Genomic DNA, 24,292 nt, shown 5'->3' with positions numbered 1-24,292 from the left:
ACTCTGAACTGGAGAATAGTGGATTTGAGGTACAGCGGTGCCTTGGTTCTCAAACTTAATCTGTTCTGGCAGTCAGTTCAACTCCCGAAATGGTTCAGAAACCAAGGTGCGGCTTCCATTTGGCTGCAGGAGCTTCCTGCACTCAATTGGAAGTCGCGGAAGCAGCGTTAGACGTTCAGCTTCCGAAAAACGATTGCAAACCTGAACACTTCCTAGTTTGCGGCTTTCGGGAGCCGATTTGTTCGGGGGGTCAAGCCGTTTGAGTACCAAGGTACTACTGTACTTCCACTATCAAGACTAATTAACTGCTCCCCTGCCTTCCACACTGCCTAGAAACATGGCTAACATCTGCACCCATCCAGATGTTGCTAGACTACAGCTCCCATCGTCTCGTGACTTTTGGCCCTGCTGACTGGGACTGATGGGAGTTAGTCTGCCAACATCTGGAGGGCCACAGTTTACCTGCCCCTGGCTGAGAACATCTGCAAGGTAGAACTCAAGGGAGAGTCTCTTTCCATTGTATTTCTGTGTTCTTCAGAGGCTAGGAGCGTCTCCACCTCCATCGTTCTGCCCGGACACTGAGGTCCAGCGCCGAGGGCCTTCTGGTGGTTCCCTTGCTGCGAGAAGCCAAGTTACAGGGAACCAGGCAGAGGGCCTTCTCGGTAGTGGCACCCGCCCTGTGGAACGCCCTCCCACCAGATGTCAAAGAGAACAACAACTACCAAACTTTTAGAAGACATCTGAAGGCAGCCCTGTTTAGGGAAGCTTTTAATGTTTAATAGGTTATTGTATTTTAGTGTTCTGTTGGAAGCCGCCCAGAGTGGCTGGGGAAACCCAGCCAGATGGGCGGGGTATAAGTAATAAATTATTATTATTATTATTATTATTATTATTATTATTATTATTAGGCAAAAGTTTTCCAATACAGGGACTAGTCTGCTCTCTTTGCAGGGGCTAGATTAGCCTAGAGGCTGCTAGATAATCATAAGATTGTAGAGCTGGAAGGGGTCACGAGGGTCATCTAGTCCAACCCCTCCTGCCCTGTTGGAATCTTTTGCCCAATATGGGGCTGTACCCACTGAGCTATCCCAGGTGCCATCCCCTAGCTTAGCTGGTAAAGAACGAGGTTGGAGTTTGTTGATGAGAGCAGGAAACCTTGTTAAAATGTTCCTGGGACTGAGCTTGGTTCCCTCTTCCAGACGAGGACCTGGAAATCGAGCTGGTAGAGGAGGAGCCGCCGTTCCTGCGAGGGCACACCAAGCAGAGCATGGACATGAGCCCCATCAAGATTGTGAAGGTGACCAGATCCAGTTCCCGGGCCCTTCCATAATTGCCAGAAGTGGGGAGGGATGGCGTGTGTGTGCTGATATTTGATTTGGGGGTGTAATTTGTTGGGGTGGCTACCGAGATGAGAGAAGCTCAGCAAGGACTTCTTGGACAAACTGAGCTTTGCAGCGAGTAATGGAATACGTTTCCCTGTATTACTCCAGAACCCTGACGGCTCCCTGTCTCAAGCTGCCATGATGCAGAGTGCGCTTGCAAAAGAGAGGCGAGAGCTGAAGCAAGCCCAGAGGGAGGCAGAGATGGACTCCATCCCCATGGGACTCAACAAACACTGGGTGGATCCCCTCCCAGACGGTAACCGAATCTCCCTCCTGATGTTTTTTGGTTGTAAAATGTACTTCTGTTTAGACATCAGTGTGGGAACCCGCTGTAACATGTAACGTGTACTGTAAATTGGGATGCATCAGGCAATTTAGGAGACGCAGAGATCCAGAAATTCTGGCTGCCTTGATGGCCAACTGCTTTCCCCCTCTAAGCAGCTGTGGAATGAATGTTTTTCGCTGTCCTGTTACCTGAGCCCGTGTGCTCACTGTCGGGATCACCGCTCGGCCAAGTTGATAAAGCTCATTTTCCTCTGGCCGAGTCCTCCGACGATAATTAACGACCTGAGCCTTTGATGAGGCCTCAGGCACATTCCCGTTCAGCAGAGTTTCCAGCACAGGGAAGTGATGAGATTTATGGCTACATCGCTATGCTTTATTTCTTACTACTCAGACAGCAAAGAAATCTACATCCTCTCTCTGTGAAAGCAGAGAGCAACTGAAACAAAGGAACAAAGGAACAGGAAACCAGTAAACATCACATCCGTCTCCTGTCTTCCGTGAGACTTCCAACAGCCTGGAAGGTCTCTGGAATGTAAACAGAGTCTTGTGACTCCAGAAGCACTGCACAGTGGCAACACACAGAAACTAACACTCACACCCCTTTCTAGTCAGTCCTCTCTTACCCCTTCCATGTTGCCATACGGACCAAAGCGTGATGTAAATTTTCCTCTCTCTTTCCAGTGGATGGGAGACAAATCGCTGCCAACATGCGAGGGATTGGCATGATGCCAAACGACATCCCAGAGTGGAAGAAACACGCTTTCGGAGGCAATAAAGCCTCTTATGGGAAGAAAACTCAGCTGTCGATCATTGAGCAGAGGGAAAGTCTCCCAATATACCGGCTGAAGGATCAGCTCATCCAGGTAAGACTGAGAAGAAGAAGAAGAAAAAAGCCAGCTGTCCGGAATTGAACCAAGGGTCATCAAATCCATCATCTCAACATGCCGATATCAGGTGGTTTGGCCTCCACAGGAGATGACCATGGTGTTCCAAAATCCTAAGGAGCTTCTATATTCCTGCCAATTCTTCTCCCGTTAAATTCTGCAAGCGGAAAACACAGAAAACCTGTGATTGGTGGGAGCTGATGCAGCTTCATATATGAATGCCCTTACCTAGCAAATGTTTCCTGTTTAGTTCATTAAAGCTGCACACCCTGCCTTTGTATCAGAAATTCAGGGCGGCTTACAACCCAGAGAATAAAACAGTAAAAACAAATTGGTTAATATCGTGCAGTCGAACAGACTGGAAGGCCAATACAGTCATACCTTGGATTCGGAACGCCTTGCAAGTCGGAACATTTTGGCTCCCGAACGCCGCAAACCCGGAAGTGAGTGTTCCAGGTTGCAAACGTTCTTTGGAGCCTGAACATCCAACGGGGCTTCCAAGGCTTCCGATTGGCTGCAGGAGCTTCCTGCGGCCAATCGGAAGCCATGCTTTGGGTTCCAAATGTTTTGGAAATCAAACGGACTTCCAGAACGGATTCTGTTCGACTTCCAAGGTACGACTGTAGAAGCATAACATCAGCTTTATAAAGGGAGGGCTGTGAATGTGGTATATATACTTTGCATGTAGGTTTGCTCTTCTGGATGTTCAAAACCTGAGCAGGGTGTGGCAGGGTGTATGAAACCAGAAGTTGCCCTATAAGGAACTTTGAGAACACCGGATAGAATTAGTTGTATAGAGGCAGGATGCAAAGAAAATGGTGTCTGCTCAGTGAGCTAAAAGTCACCATCTGGTCACTGGAAGCTCCCTCCGGTGTTAGTTTGTTTGAGCATCTTTTTCCATTTGAGCTCTTTCTTGAATAACACTTTAAGAACCATACACTTCCAACAGAAAACTCTGACATTTGGATTCACCGGGTTCTGTGGTATTGGCAATAATTTCGAGGAAACATTTTTCCACCTGCCATGCTATTGCATCCATGCAGATTTGTAGGCCCCTTTCTGTAGCGTCCGAACCTGCGGCTTGATTTTAAAAGAAAAACCGATTCGTGCAGACAAAGAGCAGCACGCTTCCCTATTGGACGTAATGTTCACTGAGGAGAACAGACAGAGTAGCAGGTGGAAGAGATTTGAGTACCTTTGAACAGTGAGGATACCTGAGCATTCAATGGCTTCTCTGTCCTAGGCTGTTCACGATAACCAGATTCTGATAGTCATCGGGGAGACGGGCTCCGGGAAAACGACGCAGATCACGCAGTACCTTGCTGAGGCTGGCTACACGTCCCGCGGGAAGATTGGCTGCACCCAGCCTCGGCGAGTGGCTGCCATGTCCGTGGCCAAGCGGGTATCGGAGGAGTTTGGCTGCTGCCTGGGACAGGAGGTAAGATGCGCTGGTGCTTGGTGGATTGACCCTGCAATGTGCCAGAAGTGGCAGATCATACAATTCCATGGTGGCAGCTGCGCTGATTACTTTCCTCAAGCTGGCAGGAGTGGATAGGCCGTGTGAGGTTGTGCTCAGGGCCAACACAATGGAATGGGCAAGAGACCATGTGGGAAATGCAGATCTATTCCACAGGCCAGAGGTTCCCATCCACGCGGGAATTCGTCCATCCATCCATGAATCCATCCATTCCCATCTACGCGGGGCTGCCCTTGAAGCTGTCCCAGAAACTCCAGCGGGTGCAGAATGCAGCAGCGAGGCTCCTCACAGGGTCTCTGCCATGGAAACATATTCACCCAGTGCTTTTCCAGCTGCACTGGCTCCTGGTGGAGTACAGGGTCAGATTTAAGGTGCTGGTTTTGACCTTTAAAGCCCTTCATGGCCTAGGACCCTCGTACCTACGGGACCGCCTCTCCTGGTATGCCCCATGGAGAGCCTGAAGGTCCATAAATAGCAACACCCTAGTGGTCCCGGGCCCTAAGGAAGTTAGATTAGCTTCAACCAGAGCCAGGGCCTTTTCAACTCTGGCTCCGGCCTGGTGGAACGCTCTGCCTCATGAGACCAGGGCCCTGCAGGATCTGATTTCTTTCCGCAGGGCTTGTAAGACAGAGTTGTTCCGCCTGGCCTTTGGCTTGGAGCCAATTTGATTCATTCCCCCTCTTTTTTCCCTTTTTCCTTTCTCCTCCTGTGACGAGGCTACATTTTAATATTTTAATGTTTCAATATTTTAATCTTGTTTTTAAGTTGCATTCATTCAACTTGTTTTTATTATTGCTTGTTAGCCGCCCTGAGCCCAGCCTTGGCTGGGGAGGGCAGGGTATAAATAAATATTATTATTATCTTTGCTGTACACCTTTAAATTTGCAGTTGCTTCTTGCAGGCAGGCAGTCAAGACATAATCGCCAGAGCAGAAATGTTTCCCATTCACCCCCTCCTGACTGTTTTGCCCCACTCTTCCTGGTAGGTTGGCTACACCATCCGGTTTGAGGACTGTACCAGTCCAGAGACGGTGATCAAGTATATGACGGACGGGATGTTGCTGCGAGAGTGCCTGATTGACCCGGACCTGACGCAGTATGCCATCATCATGTTGGATGAAGCCCACGAGCGCACCATACACACCGATGTGCTCTTTGGTCTCCTGAAAAAGGTGTCAAATCTTTCAAACCTCTTCCCCCCCCCCAAAAAAAAATTAATTAGGAAAGAGCAATTGATGAAAGACTTTATTTTATGTTATTTTTAGGGTCTTTTTAATTTGATTGTCAAAAATAAAAATGTACAACAAAACACAATACGAAATCCAAATATTGAGATTACTCTGAATCTCTTGACTCCTCCACCATCCCTTCAATGGGTCCTTTTAGTTCTATTTTCAACTGCATATCAATACGTGTCCAATTTTCATTTTTCTCAGTTCTGTTACATTCCATGCATTCTGTTACATTTCAATTGTATTTAAAATCCCGCTAATGTTTTGACCTGTTTACACTGATTTTGTATATACATTATAAACATTTCCCATTGTTTTTAAAATTTCTTGTCCTCTTGATTCCTGAGCTTCCCATTGACCGTATTTTTTGCTCTATAGGACGCACCTGACCATAGGACGCACCTTGTTTTAGAGGGGGAGAACAAGGGAAAAAAAATTCTCCCCCTCTCTGCTCAGCGCCCCTTCAGCGAAGCGGCAGGAGAAACGGAGCCCCTTCCATTTCTCCTCCCGCTTGGCTGAAGGGGCGCTGCGCAGCTCTCCCTCTCTGCTGAAGCCGGGAGAGTCTTGCTCTCCCGGCTTCAGCGAAAGGAACCCGAAGCCTTCGGAGCGCAGCGCGAGTTCCCACTGCGCTCCAAAGGCTTCAGGCGACTATCCCTGAAGCCTGGAGAGTGAGAGGGGTCGGTGCGCACTGACCCCTCTCGCTCTCCAGGCTTCAGCGAAAGCAACGTGAAGCCTCCGGAGTGAGGAGGGAGCACTCCCTCTCCGCTTCGGAGGCTTCGCGTTGCTATTGCTGAAGCCAAGGAGCCTGCATTCGCTCCATAGGACACGCACACATTTCCCCTTAATTTTTGGAGGGGGGAAAGTGCGTCCTATAGAGCGAAAAATATGGTAGTTTTGCCATTTCGGCATAGTCCGTCCACTTGATCTGCCATTTCTTCTTTGGTTGGGGGGTTGTCCCTTCCACCTCTGGGCTACCAAATTCCGAGCAGCTATTGTAGCTTACAATTCCTCTGGTCCTTTGGAGTCTCGGGAGCTATAATTCCTAATAAAAAAAACTTCTGGTTTTTTAACAAAAGTTATTTCAGACATTTTTTTCATTTATTTATATATCATTTCCCAATGACAGAAAGCTTTATTAACAAGGATATGGATTCTCCACTGTGTAACCCTGTGCTCAGAAAATAAGAAAGAAGCCTGTCTGTCCTGGGCCCTAGCTCTTGATTGGTCCTTGGATTAGTCTTGCTGCTAGCCAGGGCTGTTGTCCCCTCATGGCTTGTGTTGCTGTGTACAATTTTTCCTGCACTGAACACGCTTTGCCAATTTCTCTCCTGCAGACGGTTCAGAAGAGGCAAGACATGAAGTTGATAGTGACGTCGGCCACCTTGGACGCAGTTAAGTTCTCCCAATACTTCTACGAGGCTCCCATCTTTACCATCCCAGGCAGGACGTACCCGGTGGAGATTCTCTATACTAAGGAGCCAGAGACAGATTACCTGGATGCGAGCCTGATCACAGTCATGCAGATCCACTTGACGGAGCCACCAGGTAAGGCATGGAATGTTGGTGTTCACCTTGAAGGTTGCTTCATGTTGGAGGATGGAAGGCTTTCAGTCCCATGCAGTAATCATAGAGCACTCCTGCAGCTTCCAAGGTGGCCATGTGGTCTAAACCACCGAGACTCTTGGGCTTGCCAGTCAGAAGGTCGGCGGTTTGAATCCCCACAACAGGGTGAACTCCCATTGCTCTGTCCCAGCTCCTGCCAGCCTAGCAGTTCAAAAGCACGCCAGTGCAAGGAGATAAATAGGTACCACTGTGGCGGAAAGGTAAATGGCGTTTCCGTACACTCTGGCTTCCAGTGTGATGTAGTGGTTAAGAGCGGTAGACTCGTAATCTAGTGAACTGGGTTCCCGTCTCCGCTCCTCCACATGCAGCTGCTGGGTGACCTTGGGCTGGTCACACTTCTCTGAAGTCTCTCAGCCCCACTCACCTCACAAGGTGTTTGTTGTGGGGGAGGAAGGGAAAGGAGAATGTTAGCCCTTTGAGACTCCTTCGGGTAGTGATAAAGCAGGATATCAAATCCAAACTCTTTTTCTTCTTCTTTTTCTCTTCTTCCATCACGGTGTCCCGTTGCGCCAGAAGTGGTTTAGTGCTCCTGGCCACGTGACCCGGAAAGCTGTCAGTGGACAAACGCCGGCTCCCTCGGCCTGAAATCGAGATGAGCACCACAAACTCCATAGTTGCCTTTGACTGGACTTAACCATCCAGGGGTCCTTTGCCCTTTTTTTTTTACCTAGGGTCACTGGCTTGGGCTAGATGATGTTTAAGTCCTCTCTTTTCTGTTCATCAGTTTTGTTTTTGGAATGCTAAAAAAAAAAAAAAGTTGACAGACACTTTAAAGGTGTATCTCATCCGCATAGACCTGCTATGAGAGTGGGGTAGGCTACTATAGATACTCTTCACTGGCCAACAAGAAGAAACCTTTGATGGTGTGTGGCACTGTGGGTTAAACCACAGAGCCTAGTGCTTGCTGATCAGAAGGTCGGCGGTTCAAATTCCTGTGACGGGGTGAGCTCCAATTGCTCGGTCCCAGCTCCTGCCAACCTAGCAGTTTGAAAGAACACCAAAGTGCAAGTAGATAAATGGCGGGAAGGTAAACGGTGTTTCCGTGCGCTGCTCTGGTTTGCCAGAAGCGGCTTAGTCATGCTGGCCACATGACCCGGAAGCTGTACGCCGGCTCCCTCGGCCAATAAAGCGAGATGAGTACCGCAACCCCAGAGTCGGTCACGACTGGACCTAGTGGTCAGGAGTCCTTACCTATCCTAGAATAATAGAATTGCAGAGTTGGAAGGGGCCACAAGGGTAACGCAGGAATCTTTTGCCCAATGTGGGGCTTGAACCCACGACCTTGAGATTAAGAGTCTCATGCTCTACCAGCTGAGCTATCCCAGATCTGTAGCACACTACCCTCCTATGTGCACCCATCTTGCAAATGAAAAGCTACATTTCTCCAAACCATACTACTCTATAGTTATTTACAGACTCCCTGTTAAGCCCGTGTTCATGGAAGACAATCTTGCTCAGCTATGAGTGAGCACCAGAGAAGACGACAACTACTCTGTCTATGCTGAACTTGCCTCCCAAACCCTTCTCCTTCAGGCACAGCAAATCATGCAAAGCTGTCGGTTTGGCACCCACCTAACCACAAATTTTCAAGCTTGCTTTGACAGCCATAAGGGCCAGAAGTTTGCTTTCCCGTCGATTTAAACGAAGCTGAGTTTGTGAAAACTGGCCAGTTTCATACATTTTATCTTCACTGGCTCCCAGTATTTTTCCGAGCACAATTCAAAGTGTTGGTGCTGACATTTAAAGCCCTAAACGACCTGGGTCCTGTATACCTGAAGGAGCGTTTCCACCCCCATTGTTCAGCCCGGACACTGAGGTCCAGCGCCGAGGGCCTTCTGGCAGTTCCTTCACTGCGAGAAGTGAGGTTACAGGGAACCAGGCAGAGGGCCTTCTTGGTAGTGGCGCCTGCCTTGTGGAACGCCCTCCCAGCAGATGTCAAGGCAGTAAAAAACTACAGTGGTACCTCGGGTCAAGCACTTAATTCGTTCCAGAGGTCTGTTCTTAACTTGAAACTGTTCTTAACCTGAAGCACCACTTTAGCTAATGGGGCCTCCTGCTGCTGCCATGCCGCTGGAACAGGATTTCTGTTCTCATCCTGAAGCAAAGTTCTTAACCCGAGGAACTATTTCTGGGTTAGCGGAGTCTGTCACCTGAAGCGTTTGTAACCTGAAGCGCATGTAACCCGAGGTACCACTGTATTTTACTTTTAAAAGACAACTGAAGGAGGCCCTGTTTAGGGAAGTTTTTAATGTCTGACACTGTATTGTTTTTAATATTCAGTTGGAAGCCGCCCAGAGTGGCTGGGGAAACCCAGTCAGATGGGAGGGGTATAAATAATAAATTATTATTATTATTATCTGTTCCTGAAGTTGTAAATGTTGTGCCCTGGCCTGCCTGCGGGTGGAGCTAATCGAAGGAACCGTTTTTATTTTCTACAGGAGACATCCTGGTGTTTTTGACTGGCCAGGAGGAGATCGACACGGCCTGCGAGATCCTCTATGAGCGAATGAAATCCCTGGGTCCCGACGTCCCTGAGCTGATCATCTTGCCCGTCTACTCAGCACTGCCTAGCGAGATGCAGACACGCATCTTTGACCCAGCTCCCCCAGGGAGTCGAAAGGTAGCTGCTTCTACCACTTTCTGGCAAAGATGGCGGCCCCCCCCCCATATGATTCCTGTGAAAGTTCCCTTCTGGACCAGTCTGTGGAGGCTTTTGATGCCTCCTGTTTAGCATGCTGTTTGACCCTGCGTGTCTGTCTCTTTCGTCCTATCTAGGTGGTCATTGCCACGAACATCGCTGAAACTTCGCTCACAATTGACGGCATCTATTACGTGGTGGACCCTGGGTTTGTGAAACAGAAAGTATACAACTCAAAGACAGGAATTGACCAGCTGGTTGTGACACCTATTTCTCAGGTACGTGGCTGGGTGGCTGTTCTACACAAGATCTGCGACTGGGGTTCGTGGGAGATAGAAGAATTTCTGTTGGCAGATGTGATGGATTTCTCTTGCTCAGCCCTATGAAATGTGGAGAAGAAAATTATTTGTCTGCTTGTGTTAGGTGAATGTTGTTGTTGTTCAGTTGTTTAGTTGTGTCCAACTCTTCTTCAAATGCATCAATTCTTCAGCGGTCAGCCTTCTTTATGGTCCAGCTCTCACTTCCATACATCACTACTGGGAAAAGCATAGCTTTAACTATACGGACCTTTGTTGGCAAGGTGATGTCTCTGCTTTTTAAGATGCTGTCTAGGTTTGTCATTGCTTTTCTCCCAAGAAGCAGGCGTCTTTTAATTTCGTGACTGCAGTCACCGTCTGCAGTGATCATGGAGCCCAAGAAAGTAAAATCTCTCACTGCCTCCATTTCTTCCCCTTCTATTTGCCAGGAGGTGATGGGCCCAGTGGCCATGATCTTCATTTTTTTGATGTTGAGCTTCAGACCATATTTTGCGCTCTCCTCTTTCACCCTCATTAAAAGGTTCTTTAATTCCTCCTCACTTTCTGCCATCAAGATTGTGTCATCTGCATATCTGAGGTTGTTGATATTTCTTCTGGCACTCTTAATTCCGGCTTGGGATTCATCCAGCCCAGCCTTTCACATGATGAGTTCTGCATATAAGTTAAATAAGCAGGGAGACAATATACAGCCTTGTTGTATTCCTTTCCCAATTTTGAACCAATCAGTTGTTCCATATCCAGCTCTTAGGTGAATAGGGATGTCCTAGAAGAGTTTGGATTTGATATCCCGCTTTATCACTACCCTAAGAAGTCTCAAAGCGGCTAACAATCTCCTTTCCCTTCCTCCCCCACAACAAACACTCTGTGGGGTGAGTGGGGCTGAGAAACCTCAAAAGAAGTGTGACTAGCCCACGGTCACCCACCAGCTGCATGTGGAGGAGCAGGGAATCGAACCCAGTTCACCAGATTACGAGTCCACTGCTCTTAACCACTATACCACACTGGCTCTATCCTAGTGTGGCAGGAACAGCAGCTCCCTGTCGCCAAGACACCTTCCACAAATAAAAATAAACTTCAGGAATTACTTGCTCCTTTTTATGGCACTCTAGTTGTGTTCCCTAATCAATGAATGCCCCCTCTCATCTTTTGTATTTCCTTTTCCAGACTCTACTCCAGGGGTCAGCAGACTTTTTCAGCAGGGGGCCAGTCCACTGTCCCTCAGACCTTGTGGGGGGCCGGACTGTATGAACGAATTCCTATGCCCCACAAATAACCCAGAGATGCATTTTAAATAAAAGCACACATTCTACTCATGTAAAAACATGCTGATTCCCGGACCGTCTGCAGGCTGGATTTAGAAGGGAATTGGGCCAGATCCGGCCCCCGGGCCTTAGTTTGCCTACCCATGCTCTACTCCCAGGGTAGCTGAATTTGGAGGCTGCAAGAATTCTGAAATTTGAATGTCTTCTGCTTCTGAATAACTCTTGCTCCAACTTGGCCACACACGTGTGTCTTCCCCACTTCTGAGATTTTGTGGCATGACCACACACTTCCAAATCTAAGGCCTAGAAACATGCTTGCTTGTTTAAAAACGAAATTTTTGATTTTTCAGATGCTGAGTTCTGTGTTTCTGCGGCGCAACCATGGATCCCCTAAACAGCCTCCCTTAGTTCCACACAGATGTTGTTGTACCTTTTGCCATATTTCCTCATCTACTTCTTTTTATGTATTTCAAAAAAATTACATCCCGCTTCACTGCAAAGAAATCCCCAAAGCGGTTTACAAAAAGAATAAAACCATAAAATGATCAGGGAAACCCGGTCGAAAAGCAACAATTTCAAACCTTAGAAAAATAATTAAAGCCAACAGTAAGCTAAAAACCAGATTTGCTTGGTTCATATTCCTCTGTCACAACTGGGCTGGTGGTTGTTGGCGTCCACCTGTCTTGAGAGACAGTGGAGTGCGCCTCCAGGACTGACATCAACCCGCTGTGTTAGCAGTACCAAAGTGACGTTCCTCAGTGCAGAAGCCTAGGCAGTGTGTATGGAGGTCCTGGGCTCCGCGGACGACAAGACACACACACCCCTTTCGGCCTCGCTGATGTGGTCCAAAAGAAAGCAGAGCAATACGTTTGGCACCAGCTTGGCTGCAGGAGTTGCCGGAAGGAGGCGTACAAGGCGCCATCCAATTAGGGCACGGGAGGTTTAGGATCAGAGACTCCCTTCTCCTAGATGGGCCACCTTCCCAGGATGACGAGCCCCATCTTCCCCTCACTTCCCTCTGGGCTGCTTCACTGCTAACCATGTTTCCTTCCTTCATATTTTCTCACACCTGTTTCGGACCTGCAAGACCTGTGATGGTGTGGTTTCCATATTCCATACTGCAGCTATAGTTCCCTGGTGCTAAATAAAATGCACTGAGGGGGCAGTCAAAAGTAATTTGCTGGGAAATCATTTGTCATAAATTGGAAAAAAAATGTTTAAAAGTACTTAAAAAACAAAACCCAGAGTCCTTTTCGTTGGGGATAATTCAGATGGAAATTCCCAGGTGTCAAAAAAGGTTATTTATGTGTGCCACTAGGGATGCGGGTGGCGCTGTGGTCTAAACTACAGAGCCTAGGACTTGCCGGTTAGAAGGTCGGCAGTTCGAATCCCCGCGACGGGGTGAGCTCCCGTTGCTTGGTCCCTTCTCCTGCCCACCTAGTAGTTCGAAAGCACGTCAAAGTGCAAGTAGATAAATAGGTACCGCTCCGGCGGGAAGGTAAACGGCGTTTCCGTGCGCTGCTCTGGTTCGCCAGAAGTGGCTTAGTCATGCTGGCCACATGACCCAGAAGCTGTACGCCGGCTCCCTCAGCCAATAAAGCGAGATGAGTACCGCAACCCCAGAGTCGACCACGACTGGACCTAATGGTCAGGGGTCCCTTTACCTTTATGTATGCCACTACTGCGGATTATGTTCTGTTAGCCCCAAAATGGAAAATGAGCAAGGTCACAACTAAAGAAGAATGGCAACTTAAACTGATGGAATATGCGCAGCTGGCAGACCTAACATATAGAATAAGAGAACAAGAAAAACATACGTTTAAAGAAGATTGGAAAATGTTTATTGAATATACGTGGGGGGCGGAATTGTGTATATTTGAAAACGTGGGCAGCGTTAAGATAAATTCAATAGTGTAAATAGTTTTGATGAATGTAATAATGGAAAACTGGTTTAGTTTATATAAAATATGCAGGGATTTACGTTATGCAAAATGAACCATGGAAATAGAAGAAGGGAAAGCATTGATAGTTTAAGGTTGCTTAAATAAATATCCTAAAATGTAGAACAGAAAATCTAATAAAAATTATAGAAGGGGGGGGGAGAGAGAAAGTAATTTGCTGACCTGGTTTGTTATCTATGATTCCTGCAGGCCCAAGCCAAGCAGCGAGCTGGGAGAGCTGGGAGAACCGGGCCAGGCAAGTGCTACCGGCTGTACACAGAGCGGGCCTACCGCGACGAGATGCTCACCACCAACGTGCCTGAGATCCAGAGGACCAACTTGGCCAGCACTGTGCTGTCCCTTAAGGTAGCCGCTGGTGACGCAGAGGCTGGTCTCTTATGGCAGAGCCATCTCTAGAAAAGCCTTGCAGAGTATCTTTGTAGCGCCTTGTAAAATGAACCTTCCTTCTGTTTGTAGTGTTTGAGCTGGGTTCTTTTCATTTGGTCAGGGCGGTGGAAGATATTTGTACAAGGCATGGTCTAAACCACTGAGCCTCTTGGGCTTGCCGATCAGAAGGTCGGCGGTTCGAGTCCCTGCGACCGAGAGAGCTCCTGTTGCTCTGTCCCAGCTCCTGCCAACCTAGCAGTTCGAAAGCATGCCAGGGCAAGTAGATAAAAAGGTACCACTGCAGCGAGAAGGTAAACGGTGTTTCCATGCGCTCTGGCTTCTGTCCCTGTGCCAGAAGTGGTTTAGTCATGCTGGCCACATGACCTGGAAAACTGCCTGCGGACAAACGCCAGCTCCCTCGGCCTGAAAGCGAGATGAGTGCCACAACCCCATAGTCGCCTTTGACTGGACTTAACCGTCCAGGGATCTTTTGCTGTTGTTGAGTCGTTTAGTCGTGTCCGACTCTTCGTGACCCCATGGACCAGAGCACTCCAGGCACTTCTGTCTTCCACTGCCTCCCGCAGTTTGCCCAAGAAAGTAAAATCTCTCACTGCCTCCATTTCTTCCCCTTCTGTTTGCCAGGAGGTGATGAGCCCAGTGGCCATGAGCTTGGTTTTTTTGATGTTGAGCTTCAGACCATATTTTGCGCTCTCCTCTTTCACCCTCATTAAAAGGTTCTTTAATTCCTCCTCACTTTCTGCCATCAAGGTTGTGTCATCTGCATATCAGAGGTTGTTGATATTTCTTCCGGCAATCTTAATTCCGGCTTGGGATTCATCCAGCCCAGCCTTTCACATGATGAATTAGTCTTTTGCCTTTACCTTTTTTATCCAGATGTTTGTACAGCACACCTCATGTTCTCTCCTCCCTCTCTCTCATGCACACTCACAGGCTATGGGAATCAACGACCTGCTCTCCTTTGATTTCATGGATGCTCCGCCAATGGAAACTCTGATCACCGCAATGGAGCAGCTGTACACTCTAGGTGCCCTGGATGACGAAGGGCTGCTCACCCGACTGGGACGCCGGGTAGGCCCTGCACTGTTCAGGTCTCATGGCTGGGGGGATGGGGGTGATGGAAGGGATATCTAAGCTCGGGGAATCTTTGGGAAGCACTACTTGTAGAACCTAGTGTTTGCAGCTAGAATAAGCAACTTGAGTCTGCTTACATTTGCTGTCCCTCCTTATTTGTTATTGCATTAAAGTTCTGGGATTTTGATTGTGATTATTTATATGCCGCCCATCTGATTGGGTTGCTTCCAGCAGATTAAAACATCAAACATTTAAAAACTTCCAGATACAGGGCTGCCTTCAAATGTCTTCTTAAAGTTGTATAGTTATTTATCTCCTTGACATCTGATGGGAGGGCCTTCCACAGTGTGGGTGCCACTACTAAGAAGGCCTTCCGCCTGGTTCCCTGTAACCTCGCTTCTCACAGTGAGGGAACCGCCAGAAGGCCCTCGGAGCTGGACATCAGTGTCCGGGCTGAACGATGGGGGTGGAGACGCTCCTTCAGGTCTAGTGGGCTGAGGCCGTTTAGGGCTTTAAAGCTCAGCACCAACACTTTGAATTGTGCTCAGAAACATACTGTGAGCCAGTGTAGATCTGAAAATGGTGAAAATGGGCCAGGAAATAGATGCAGCAGTATGGGGGAGAAGGAACCGCAAAGGGTGTTGGAAACACTTTTCTCCCTACCCCAGTGATCTGGAAAGCTCTGCTCAACCTTCCCCCCTCAGATTGTACCAGAAACAGAAGATAGATGATACGTACCGTATTTTTTGCTCTATAAGACTCACTTTTTCCCTCCTAAAAAGTAAGGGGAAATGTGTGTGCGTCTTATGGAGTGAATGCAGGCTGCGCAGCTATCCCAGAAGCCAGAACAGCAAGAGGGATCGCTGCTTTCGCTGCGCAGCGATCCCTCTTGTTGTTCTGGCTTCTGAGATTCAGAATATTTTTTTTCTTGTTTTCCTTCTCCAAAAACTAGGTGCGTCTTATAGAGCGAAAAATACGGTATTTCTAATTTCTCACCCATAAGAACTGGAAACTTGTTTAACAGAAGGAGAGAACAAGCTGGCTGAGCTTGCCAGAATCCTGAAATCCATTGCGGGCGTGCTAAACCCTTGTGACCTGCCCTGACTTTGGGGGTGGGGGAAAGCTCCCTGTGCAGCACTGGAGCAAGAGATGGTTAGAGGTCCCTAGCCCTGGATTTGCCTGGTATGTTCTGGGAACCATCTCTGGGAAGGAAGAGCTTCAGTTATGATAGCTATACCAGACAACCAGCTTCATAAGGTAGAAATGAAAATCAAAGAGGGAGTATTGAAATGTGTGTGCAAGTACTTGGGGCATTCTGTTCCTGCCCCCCCCCCAAGACAAAGTTCGGTGGTTTGCTGCAATCAGGTTGACTGCCACTGCTTGGGGAGGCTGCACAGATTTGAAGAAATAACCAGCTGTGAATGCCGTTCCCTTCCTTCCCGACAGATGGCCGAGTTCCCCCTGGAGCCCATGTTGTGCAAGATGCTCATCATGTCGGTGCATCTGGGATGCAGCGAGGAAATGCTCACCATCGTCTCCATGCTGTCGGTGCAGAACGTCTTCTACCGACCCAAGGTAAATGGGCACGTTTGGGAGATTGGACTCTCAAGGCAGCCTGGCACTGGTCGCAGCTGGGCCAGCGCCAGGGAAGAGGAAAAGAACATGGAGTGCTGGTCTGGTGGGTAGTGAATCGGACCTAGATGTGGGAGACTGCAGTTCCCTGTCACGGATTCACTTTGCGCAGCTAGAGTTACCCGGCATCAACTCCTTGTTTTGGAAAATTGATTTTTTTTTTTTACTTTACGTGCTGCTTTTCCACAACGAGCTGTGCTCAAAGAGGCTTGCAACAAACCTTCAGAACGTTAAAAAAGGAGAACGTTGGAAATACCAAATGTACAAAACAACAGAGCATGTCAGTAAATTTAAAATAACAAAAATCAACATGCAGATGTAGATCGGGCACACTAGGAAGTGCGCAGGGTTGGTGTGTCAGTTAGCTGTGATTGACCCTGTTAACTAATGTTGAATTATCATTGACTCCCTTGTGTTAACGTTTGTAATAACCGGATGTTGTAAATACTTGACCATTATTTGATATTGCCCGTCCCATACTTAGCAGATATTTCAGCAGGTCGGATGCCTTACTCTAGAGCAGATGTAGGGGACCTTTGGCCCTCCAGGTGTTGCTAAACTACATCTCCCATCATCCCTGACCATTGGCTATACTTGTTGGGGGTGGATGGGAGTTGTATTTCAGCAACATTTGGAGGGCCAGAGATTGCCCACACCCGCTCTAGAAGGTGTACAGAGCCTAAAATGATGTCAAAAGGGGGAAGGAGCATAGGCAGTGGCCCCTTGCAGCTGAGCTGATATCCAATAAAATGTGCAACTTTTGATCAGTTTGTGTCATGAGCCAGCCAGCCTTGAATTGCTTCATTAACTAGAGATGAAAATCAAAACGTGGTGTTGAAATATATATATATATATATAGAAACAGTTTATCTGTTCAGTTTGCACAAGTAATTGAAGGTGCCAGTGTAATAGAAGGCAAACCAATTCTCTTCTTCCCACACCCCACAGTCTGTCTGCATCTGTCCAGAAACATGAGCACAAATCCCTTGGTAATGCCAGCCCCTTAAAATAGTGCAATAACAAATAATGACTACAGAAAATCGTGTGATGGGTTCCAATAATTTGTTCAAAGGCTATACAGTCGTACCTTGCATCCCAAACGCCTTGGTACTCGGACGTTTTGGCTCCTGAACGCCGCAAACCTGGAATTGAGTGTTCTGGTTTGTGAACGTTCTTTGGAACCCAAATGTCCGACGGGGCTTCTGATTGGCTGCAGGAGCTTCCTGCAACCAATTGGAAGCCATGCTTTGGTTTCTGAACGTTTTGGAAGTTGAATGGATTTCCAGAACGGATTCTGTTCAACTTCCAAGGCATGACTGTAAATGTTGTTAAAAATATTTGCAATTGTGCCTTTTTTTCGCTGACCTGCGTAGATACTACCATTTTGTGCATGCACTTGTTGCCATTTTGTTAATTTTAGGTAAAATATATTGGCTCCTCCAGAAACCGATTCCTTATAAGCCGGAGTTCTGTCCCTGTTCTTTTGCTGTTCCCGATGGCAGGGGGCTGCTGGAGAAAACTCACTTCCTGTTTTGCTTGTGTGCGTTGTAGGACAAGCAAGCTCTCGCTGACCAGAAGAAAGCCAAGTTTCACCAGACGGAAGGGGACCACCTCACGCTTCTGGCCGTGTACAACTCCTGGAAGAACAACAAGTTCTCCAATCCCTGGTGCTATGAGAACTTCATCCAAGCCCGCTCACTGCGCCGTGCCCAGGATATTCGCAAACAGATGTTAGGCATCATGGATAGGTGAGGGTCTGGCCACAGGCTAGAACAGGATGTTCCAAAACTGTCATGGACCAGTGATCCATGAGCTTCGGTCAGGTGGTCTGCAGCTCGCCGGTGGATTCGTGGTTGAAGATGGGAGCCAGGACATCCATTATGATCAGTGCCGATAAGGATTTTTTAATTGTATTTTAATTTTCTTCTTCTGTTGCTTCCTTGGGGTGGGGGAGACAATGGGGGAAGCATCCATTCTGTGTGTCAATGCTCCCAAAGGCATCTCAGCCTTCAGAGTCTTAATTAGAGCTGGCCGGTTTTCAGTTCATCGTCCGAAACCCGTATGATGTTCAGATCACGATACAGTGGTACCTCATGTTAAGTACTTAATTCGTTCTTGAGGTCCGTTCTTAACCTGAAACTGTTCTTAACCTGAAGCACCACTTTAGCTAATGGGGCCTCCTGCTGCCGCTGCACGATTTCTATTCTCATCCTGAAGCAAAGTTCTTAACCCAAGGTAATATTTCTGGGTTAGCGGAGTCTGTAACCTGAAGTGTATGTAACTTGAAGCGCATGTAACCTGAGGTACCACTGTACTGGTTTCAGACTTTTTGAGCTGGCAATACATAGTAGCTCCCCAGCCACCGCCAACACACCTGCCTGCCTACCTGCACTGTGCTGGCAGCGCCATGATGTATTCTCAGCTCAAATCACCTGCTCTCCCGCCTGCCTGCCTGCCTGGCTGTGAGCAAGTGTGGTGGGCGGTCAGTCTCTTTCCTCCCCAGTGGTCGCTTGGGAGGACAGAGACTGCCTGCCGCGCTTGCTTGTGAGGAGGCAAACACACAGCCAGACATTGCTCAGCCCTAGTCTTAATTAGGAATGTGCTCATAGTAGGTAAGGTAAAGGGATCCCTGACCATTAGGTCCAGTCGTGACCGACTCTGGGGTTGCGGCGCTCATCTCGCTTCATTGGCCGAGGGAGCTGGCATACAGCTTCAGGGTCATGTGGCCAGCATGACTAAGCCGCTTCTGGCGAACCAGAGCAGCGCACGGAAACGCCGTTTACCTTCCCGCCGGAGCGGTACCTATTTATCTACTTTGACGTGCTTTCGGACTGCTAGGTTGGCAGGAGCAGGGACCGAGCAACGGAAGCTCACCCCATCACGGGGATTCGAACCGCCGGCCTTCTGATTGGCAAGCCCAAGAGGCTCAGTGGTTTACACCACAGCGCCACCCGTGTCCCGCTCATGGTAGGGGGCAATACTTAACCTGTTCCCTCCCCTACCGCTAAGCACTAGAGCAGCAGAAATAGTACACCTGGCGAAGATAATCTAATGTTCAAAAAGCTGAACGTGAGTTTTTGAGCTGGGCAAAACTCTCTTTCGAGCAGAGCGCTTTCCTGGGGATCACAGCAAAGTTTGAGCTGTGGAGTTTGTGTGTGGACCTGGGTGTAGGGCAGCCTAGATTTGCATCAACTGAAGCTTCTGTTCTAAACTCTTCCACCACTCCTCTGGTTGGACAGGCACAAGCTGGACGTAGTGTCATGTGGAAAAGCCACCGTACGCGTCCAGAAAGCCATTTGCAGCGGTTTCTTCCGGAATGCCGCCAAGAAGGATCCCCAAGAGGGCTACCGGACCTTGATTGACCAGCAGGTCGTCTACATCCACCCCTCAAGTGCCCTCTTCAACCGCCAGCCTGAATGGTAAGGAGGCTGGGGCTGTCGGATGTCATTGTTTCTACCAAGAAAAGGGATGTTTGTATGACACAGTTGAAAGTTAAGGGGGAGTTCCTGGGCTTAGCCTGGTGGGGCAACCCCATTTGACTGCACTCCTGGGAAGTGGCATGTAGTAGTAGTAGTAACAATAATAATAATAATAATAAATAATAATAATTTATTATTTATACCCCGCCCATCTGGCTGAGTTTCCCCAGCCACTCTGGGCGGCTCCCAATCGAGTGTTTAAAACAATACAGCATTAAATATTAAAAACTTCCCTTCAGATGTCTTTTAAAGATAAGATAGCTGCTTATTTCCTTCATATCTGAAGGGAGGGTGTTCCACAGGGTGGGCACCACCACCGAGAAGGCCCTCTGTGGTTCCCTGTAACCTCACTTTTCACAATGAGGGAACCGGCAGAAGGCCCTCGGCGCTGGACCTCAGTGTCCGGGCTGAACGATGTGGGTGGATCAAGGCCGTTTAGGGCTTTAAAGGTCAGCACCAACACTTTGAATTGTGCTCGGAAACGTACTGGGAGCCAATGCAGATCTCTCAGGACCGGTGTTACGTGGTCCTGGCCAAAGCAAGCTCCCCATCCCCCGCAAAGCATTACCCACCCCCTAAATTTTTGGAAGGAAGATGCTAAGTAGGATTGACCCCCCTGCACATCAGTTGGTACAAAGGGAAATCAATCCAGCTTGATTCAGGTGTGCAAGGGAACTTCATCCCTTTCACACCCCATGCGCTTTGCTTTGCTAGGCTTTGAAGTCCTGAAGTCGGGACCTTCAAGCTCCTTGCAAAAGTGCTTTGAAGTCCCAACTCTGAGACTTCAAAGCATGACGCCAATTGCGATGTCACTTAAATGACAGGTGGGTGGTGACGCCGAACGGTCAAATTTGGTCCGCAAGGCTAATCCTGATAAGGGTCTGTCTTGTGGAGCCAAAATCCTTTCCCAGCCCTGGCCTAGATGGTTCTTACAGGAGGAAGGAGTTTGTGGTTGGCAAGCAGAGTGAATACAAATAAAAGCATGACATGCATTTTAAACGGTATATACGGTATCTTAGTGCTGCGGGAATTTGCTCCTGTCACACCTGGAGACCTTTTGAAATACACATGCTTTTGTCTTGTCAATTTTCAACGCCAAATTTGTTTGGGGGAGGGATTCCAAACCAGCTGTCACGTTGCTGAAGACTGCAAGCTCTGATTTATGTACTCGTTCTTGTTGATCCTACAGCAGTGTTTCTCAAACCTGGGTCCCCGGGTGTTGTTGGACTGCAACTCCCATCATCCCTAGCTAGCGGGACCAGTGGCAAGGGATGATGGGAGTTGTAGTCCGGCAACAGCTGGGGACCCCAGTTCGAGAAACACTGCCCTATAGTTACCCTTGGTGTAGGGCAGGCATGGCCAAACTTGGCCCTCCAGGTGTTTTGGGACTACAACTCCCATCATCCCTAGCTAACAGGACCAGTGGTCAGAGATGATGGGAATTGTAGTCCCAAAGCAGCTGGACAGCTGAGTTTGGGGATGCCTGCCCTAAGCTCCTGAAGGTAATGGGGTCCTTTATATGCCCAGCTGTCCTTTGTCAATAAGAAATTGTCGCTGGTTTTTTTTGTGCTGAATATATGCTATATGGTCATTTATGGACCTAATAGGTATCTAAAGCCATAATGGGATCAAAATAAATTATGTATTACATGAAATCAATCAGTAGACATAAGACTCATACCCTTAGTGTATGCTGCCTGATCATCAGTCTACAAGCACTCTTTAATATTAGACACAACAGCCTGACCTACATTCAACTGTGCTGCACTGCAGTCTGCAGCTGCATGCTACATACGGTATTGCCATGCAACCAGTTCATGCAGAATATAGGCACCCTATATATAGAAATGAGTGAACCAGTGATATTTTAGGGAGCAGACTAGCAGATGGGGCCCATTACTTACATCATAGGAGCCTACACAACACAAAACACTGTTGCTGTATGTAGGTTTTATTTTATTTGTTTATTATCTTCTATTTTGGAGGCCCAGGTTTGACCATGCCTGGTGTAGGAGATCTGCCTTCATATTTCACATAGAGGAAAGGGTTTTTAGAGTGAGCCGCATTCTGGGGAGAGAGGGATGTCCTAATTCACCCGTCCCCCTTTCTCGTCCTGCAGGGTTGTATATCATGAGCTGGTGCTCACCACTAAAGAGTATATGCGGGAGGTCACCACCATCGATCCCCGGTGGCTGGTGGAGTTCGCCCCTGCCTTCTTCAAGGTCTCTGACCCCACAAAACTCAGCAAGCAGAAGAAGCAGCAGCGTCTGGAGCCCCTTTACAACCGCTACGAAGAGCCCAACGCCTGGAGAATATCGCGAGCCTTCAGGCGTCGGTGAGCCCTCCTCGTGTGCCAAGAATGGTGGCTGGACACAGCACCATCACACGGTCCAGTCTTGGGCATATCTGGACAACTTGCTATGTACGTTTCAAGACCAAAAGGTGTAGTGGTGAAATGCCAGCTCTTAAAGGCACCGCCTCCACCATGGCTGGCCTCAGAGACCCCTTTCTTCATGGGATATTTTCTTTTGTTGCCGTTCCTGCGCTGTGCAAGGGTCAAAAGTTGGCGTGCGGTTTCGAATTCCCCTCTGTTACCGAAAGGCCTCCTTTCTCCGCTGCCCCAAACGGGAACCAAAAGGGGAACACAAAGCTCTCCCGTGACCTTTTCCCTTTAGAACTACCATATTTTTTCTTCAAAGCAACCCTCTGGAAGCACATTTGAAAAGACTGCTCTTGGAGGAAGGAAGACAAATACCCAGCCCCCTACACTGGTGGCCTTTCTTGAATGTGGTCTTCAGCTGTGCTGCCATGTTGCTTGCCCACTTCCTGTCAGAGCCCAAACAGTGTACAAAAAGCTGTTCTCTTTTCCCCGCAAGGATTCACTGACACCTGAAGCAACACTCCTGTGTTTCGTCAGTAATATTGCCAAGCAGTTTTTAAATTTGAAGAAAATAATAAAAAAGATGGAGGCCGTGTTGTCTAGATCAGAGTTTTTGTCTGTCTTTTTCTGTATGATCTTACTTGCGCTTGGTGAAAAATGTCCTCTGTCCTCAAGGTTGGATGTGCCTTTGCAGTACCAGGGAGGGGTGACTAACCTGTAGTCCTTCAGGAGCTATTTTCAACCTCCCTCCATCTCTCAGGCCAGTGGTTGGGGATTATGGGAGTTGTAGTCCCAGCAATATCTGCAAAGCCACCTGTTTTAGGAGATGCAGTAGAGATTCAGATGTAGTTGAGGGAGTGGAGAAGAGAGCACAATGCCTTCTTGATGTCTCTATGACTCTTCACAGCACCCCTTCATTGCAATTGCTGGCAACTTTCTGCTTGCCTGCTGAGAGAGCTAAGGGAGGTTGTGTGATCTTCCTTTATGTCCCAGGTGTCTGTGGTACAAGGAGGACTCTTTAAATTAAAAGTTGTCTTCACATTTTTTCTCTCTGTCTGGAAGCTGGTTTGTGTACACACACATGTACAGTGGTACCTCGGGTTAAGTACTTAATTCGTTCCAGAGGTCTGTTCTTAACCTGAAACTGTTCTTAACCTGAAGTACCACTTTAGCTAGTGGGGCCTCCCGCTGCTGCCGCGCCACTGGAGTACGATTTCTGTTCTCATCCTGAAGCAAAGTTCTTAACCCGAAGTACTATTTCTGGGTTAGCGGAGTCTGTAACCTGAAGTGTATGTAACCTGAAGCGTATGTAACCCAAGGTACCACTGTATTGTGGTTGTCATCCTTCCGTCTTGAGAGATGATGGAGTGTGAAATCAAATCGCTTGGATATTCAGCACCGAAGTGAACCTCCTCTGGACGCCAGCCTGGGCAGTGTGATTGGAAGTCCTGGGCTGCCCAGACTTCAAGACCCACTTCTCAGCCTTGCTGTGGTGGTGTGAACAGAGACGGGGTTTGGAAGGTTGCCAGGGTGTGAAGTGACAGGGAAAGAGTGTTTTCAGCAGGGTGTTCTGAAGAGGAAGAGGAGGAGGAGGAAGAGAAAGAAAGACTGGGATCCATCTTGGACAGGCTGGCTGAAGGCCGGCCTGTGGCCTGCTGTGGGGTGCAAGCCCCTCTTGACCATGCTGTACGATCCGGACTCCCTCCATGCAGACTGAAGGTGTAAATAGGTGAATAAACCATATTTCTTAAAGCTACGACCATCTCCGCTGTGTCTCAATTCTCTAAAGCAGGGGTCAGCAAGCTTTTTCAGCAGAGGGACGGTCCACTGTTCCTCAGACCTTGTGGGGGGCCGGACTATATTGGGGGGGAGTGAACGAATTCCTATGCCCCACAAATAACCCAGAGATGCATTTTAAATAAAAGTACACATTCTACTCATGTAAAAACACACCGATTCCCAGACCGTCCATGGGCTGAATTTAGAAGGCGATTGGGCCGGATCCGGCCCCCGGGCCTTAGTCTGCCTACCCATGCTCTAAAGAACTGAGCTATCCAGGTTCGTCCCTTGATCTTCTTGCTTAAATATATATATACAATGGTACCTCGGGTTAAGTACTTAATTCGTTCCGGAGGTCCGTTCTTAACCTGCAACTGTTCTTAACCTGAAGCACCACTTTAGCTAATGGGGCCTCCTGCTGCTGCTGCGCCGCTGGAGCACAATTTCTGTTCTCATCCTGAAGCAAAGTTCTTAACCTACCCATGCTCTAAAGGAACAGAGTGT

The 24,292-nt window shown here is 48.2% G+C and overlaps 1 protein-coding gene across 3 annotated transcripts in view; it reads left to right on the top strand.

The window, feature by feature from the left end:
* DHX8 (DEAH-box helicase 8) overlaps positions 1-23,763 on the top strand; it is a 36,337-nt gene extending 12,574 nt beyond the window's left edge. For 2 of the 3 annotated variants that reach the window (XM_083469473.1, XM_083469472.1), the window contains exons 10-23: positions 1,200-1,297; positions 1,491-1,638; positions 2,349-2,530; positions 3,795-3,989; positions 5,014-5,199; positions 6,594-6,804; positions 9,321-9,502; positions 9,658-9,798; positions 13,250-13,405; positions 14,378-14,515; positions 15,965-16,093; positions 17,702-17,898; positions 19,390-19,569; positions 21,749-23,763. In XM_083469473.1, the coding sequence (XP_083325599.1) occupies positions 1,200-1,297; positions 1,491-1,638; positions 2,349-2,530; positions 3,795-3,989; positions 5,014-5,199; positions 6,594-6,804; positions 9,321-9,502; positions 9,658-9,798; positions 13,250-13,405; positions 14,378-14,515; positions 15,965-16,093; positions 17,702-17,898; positions 19,390-19,569; positions 21,749-21,968 (2,363 nt within the window). In that variant the 3' untranslated portion in view covers positions 21,969-23,763. The remainder of the gene's footprint in view (positions 1-1,199; positions 1,298-1,490; positions 1,639-2,348; positions 2,531-3,794; positions 3,990-5,013; positions 5,200-6,593; positions 6,805-9,320; positions 9,503-9,657; positions 9,799-13,249; positions 13,406-14,377; positions 14,516-15,964; positions 16,094-17,701; positions 17,899-19,389; positions 19,570-21,748) is intronic. The other variant, XR_014518095.1, reaches the window with a different exon arrangement.
* The last annotated feature ends 529 nt before the right edge of the window (positions 23,764-24,292 follow it).

The sequence above is a fragment of the Podarcis liolepis genome (genome assembly GCF_965112155.1).
Source record: "Podarcis liolepis genome assembly, chromosome: 13".
In the NCBI taxonomy this organism is placed as follows: Eukaryota; Metazoa; Chordata; class Lepidosauria; order Squamata; family Lacertidae; genus Podarcis; species Podarcis liolepis.
This window is presented reverse-complemented; position numbering and strand designations above follow the sequence as displayed.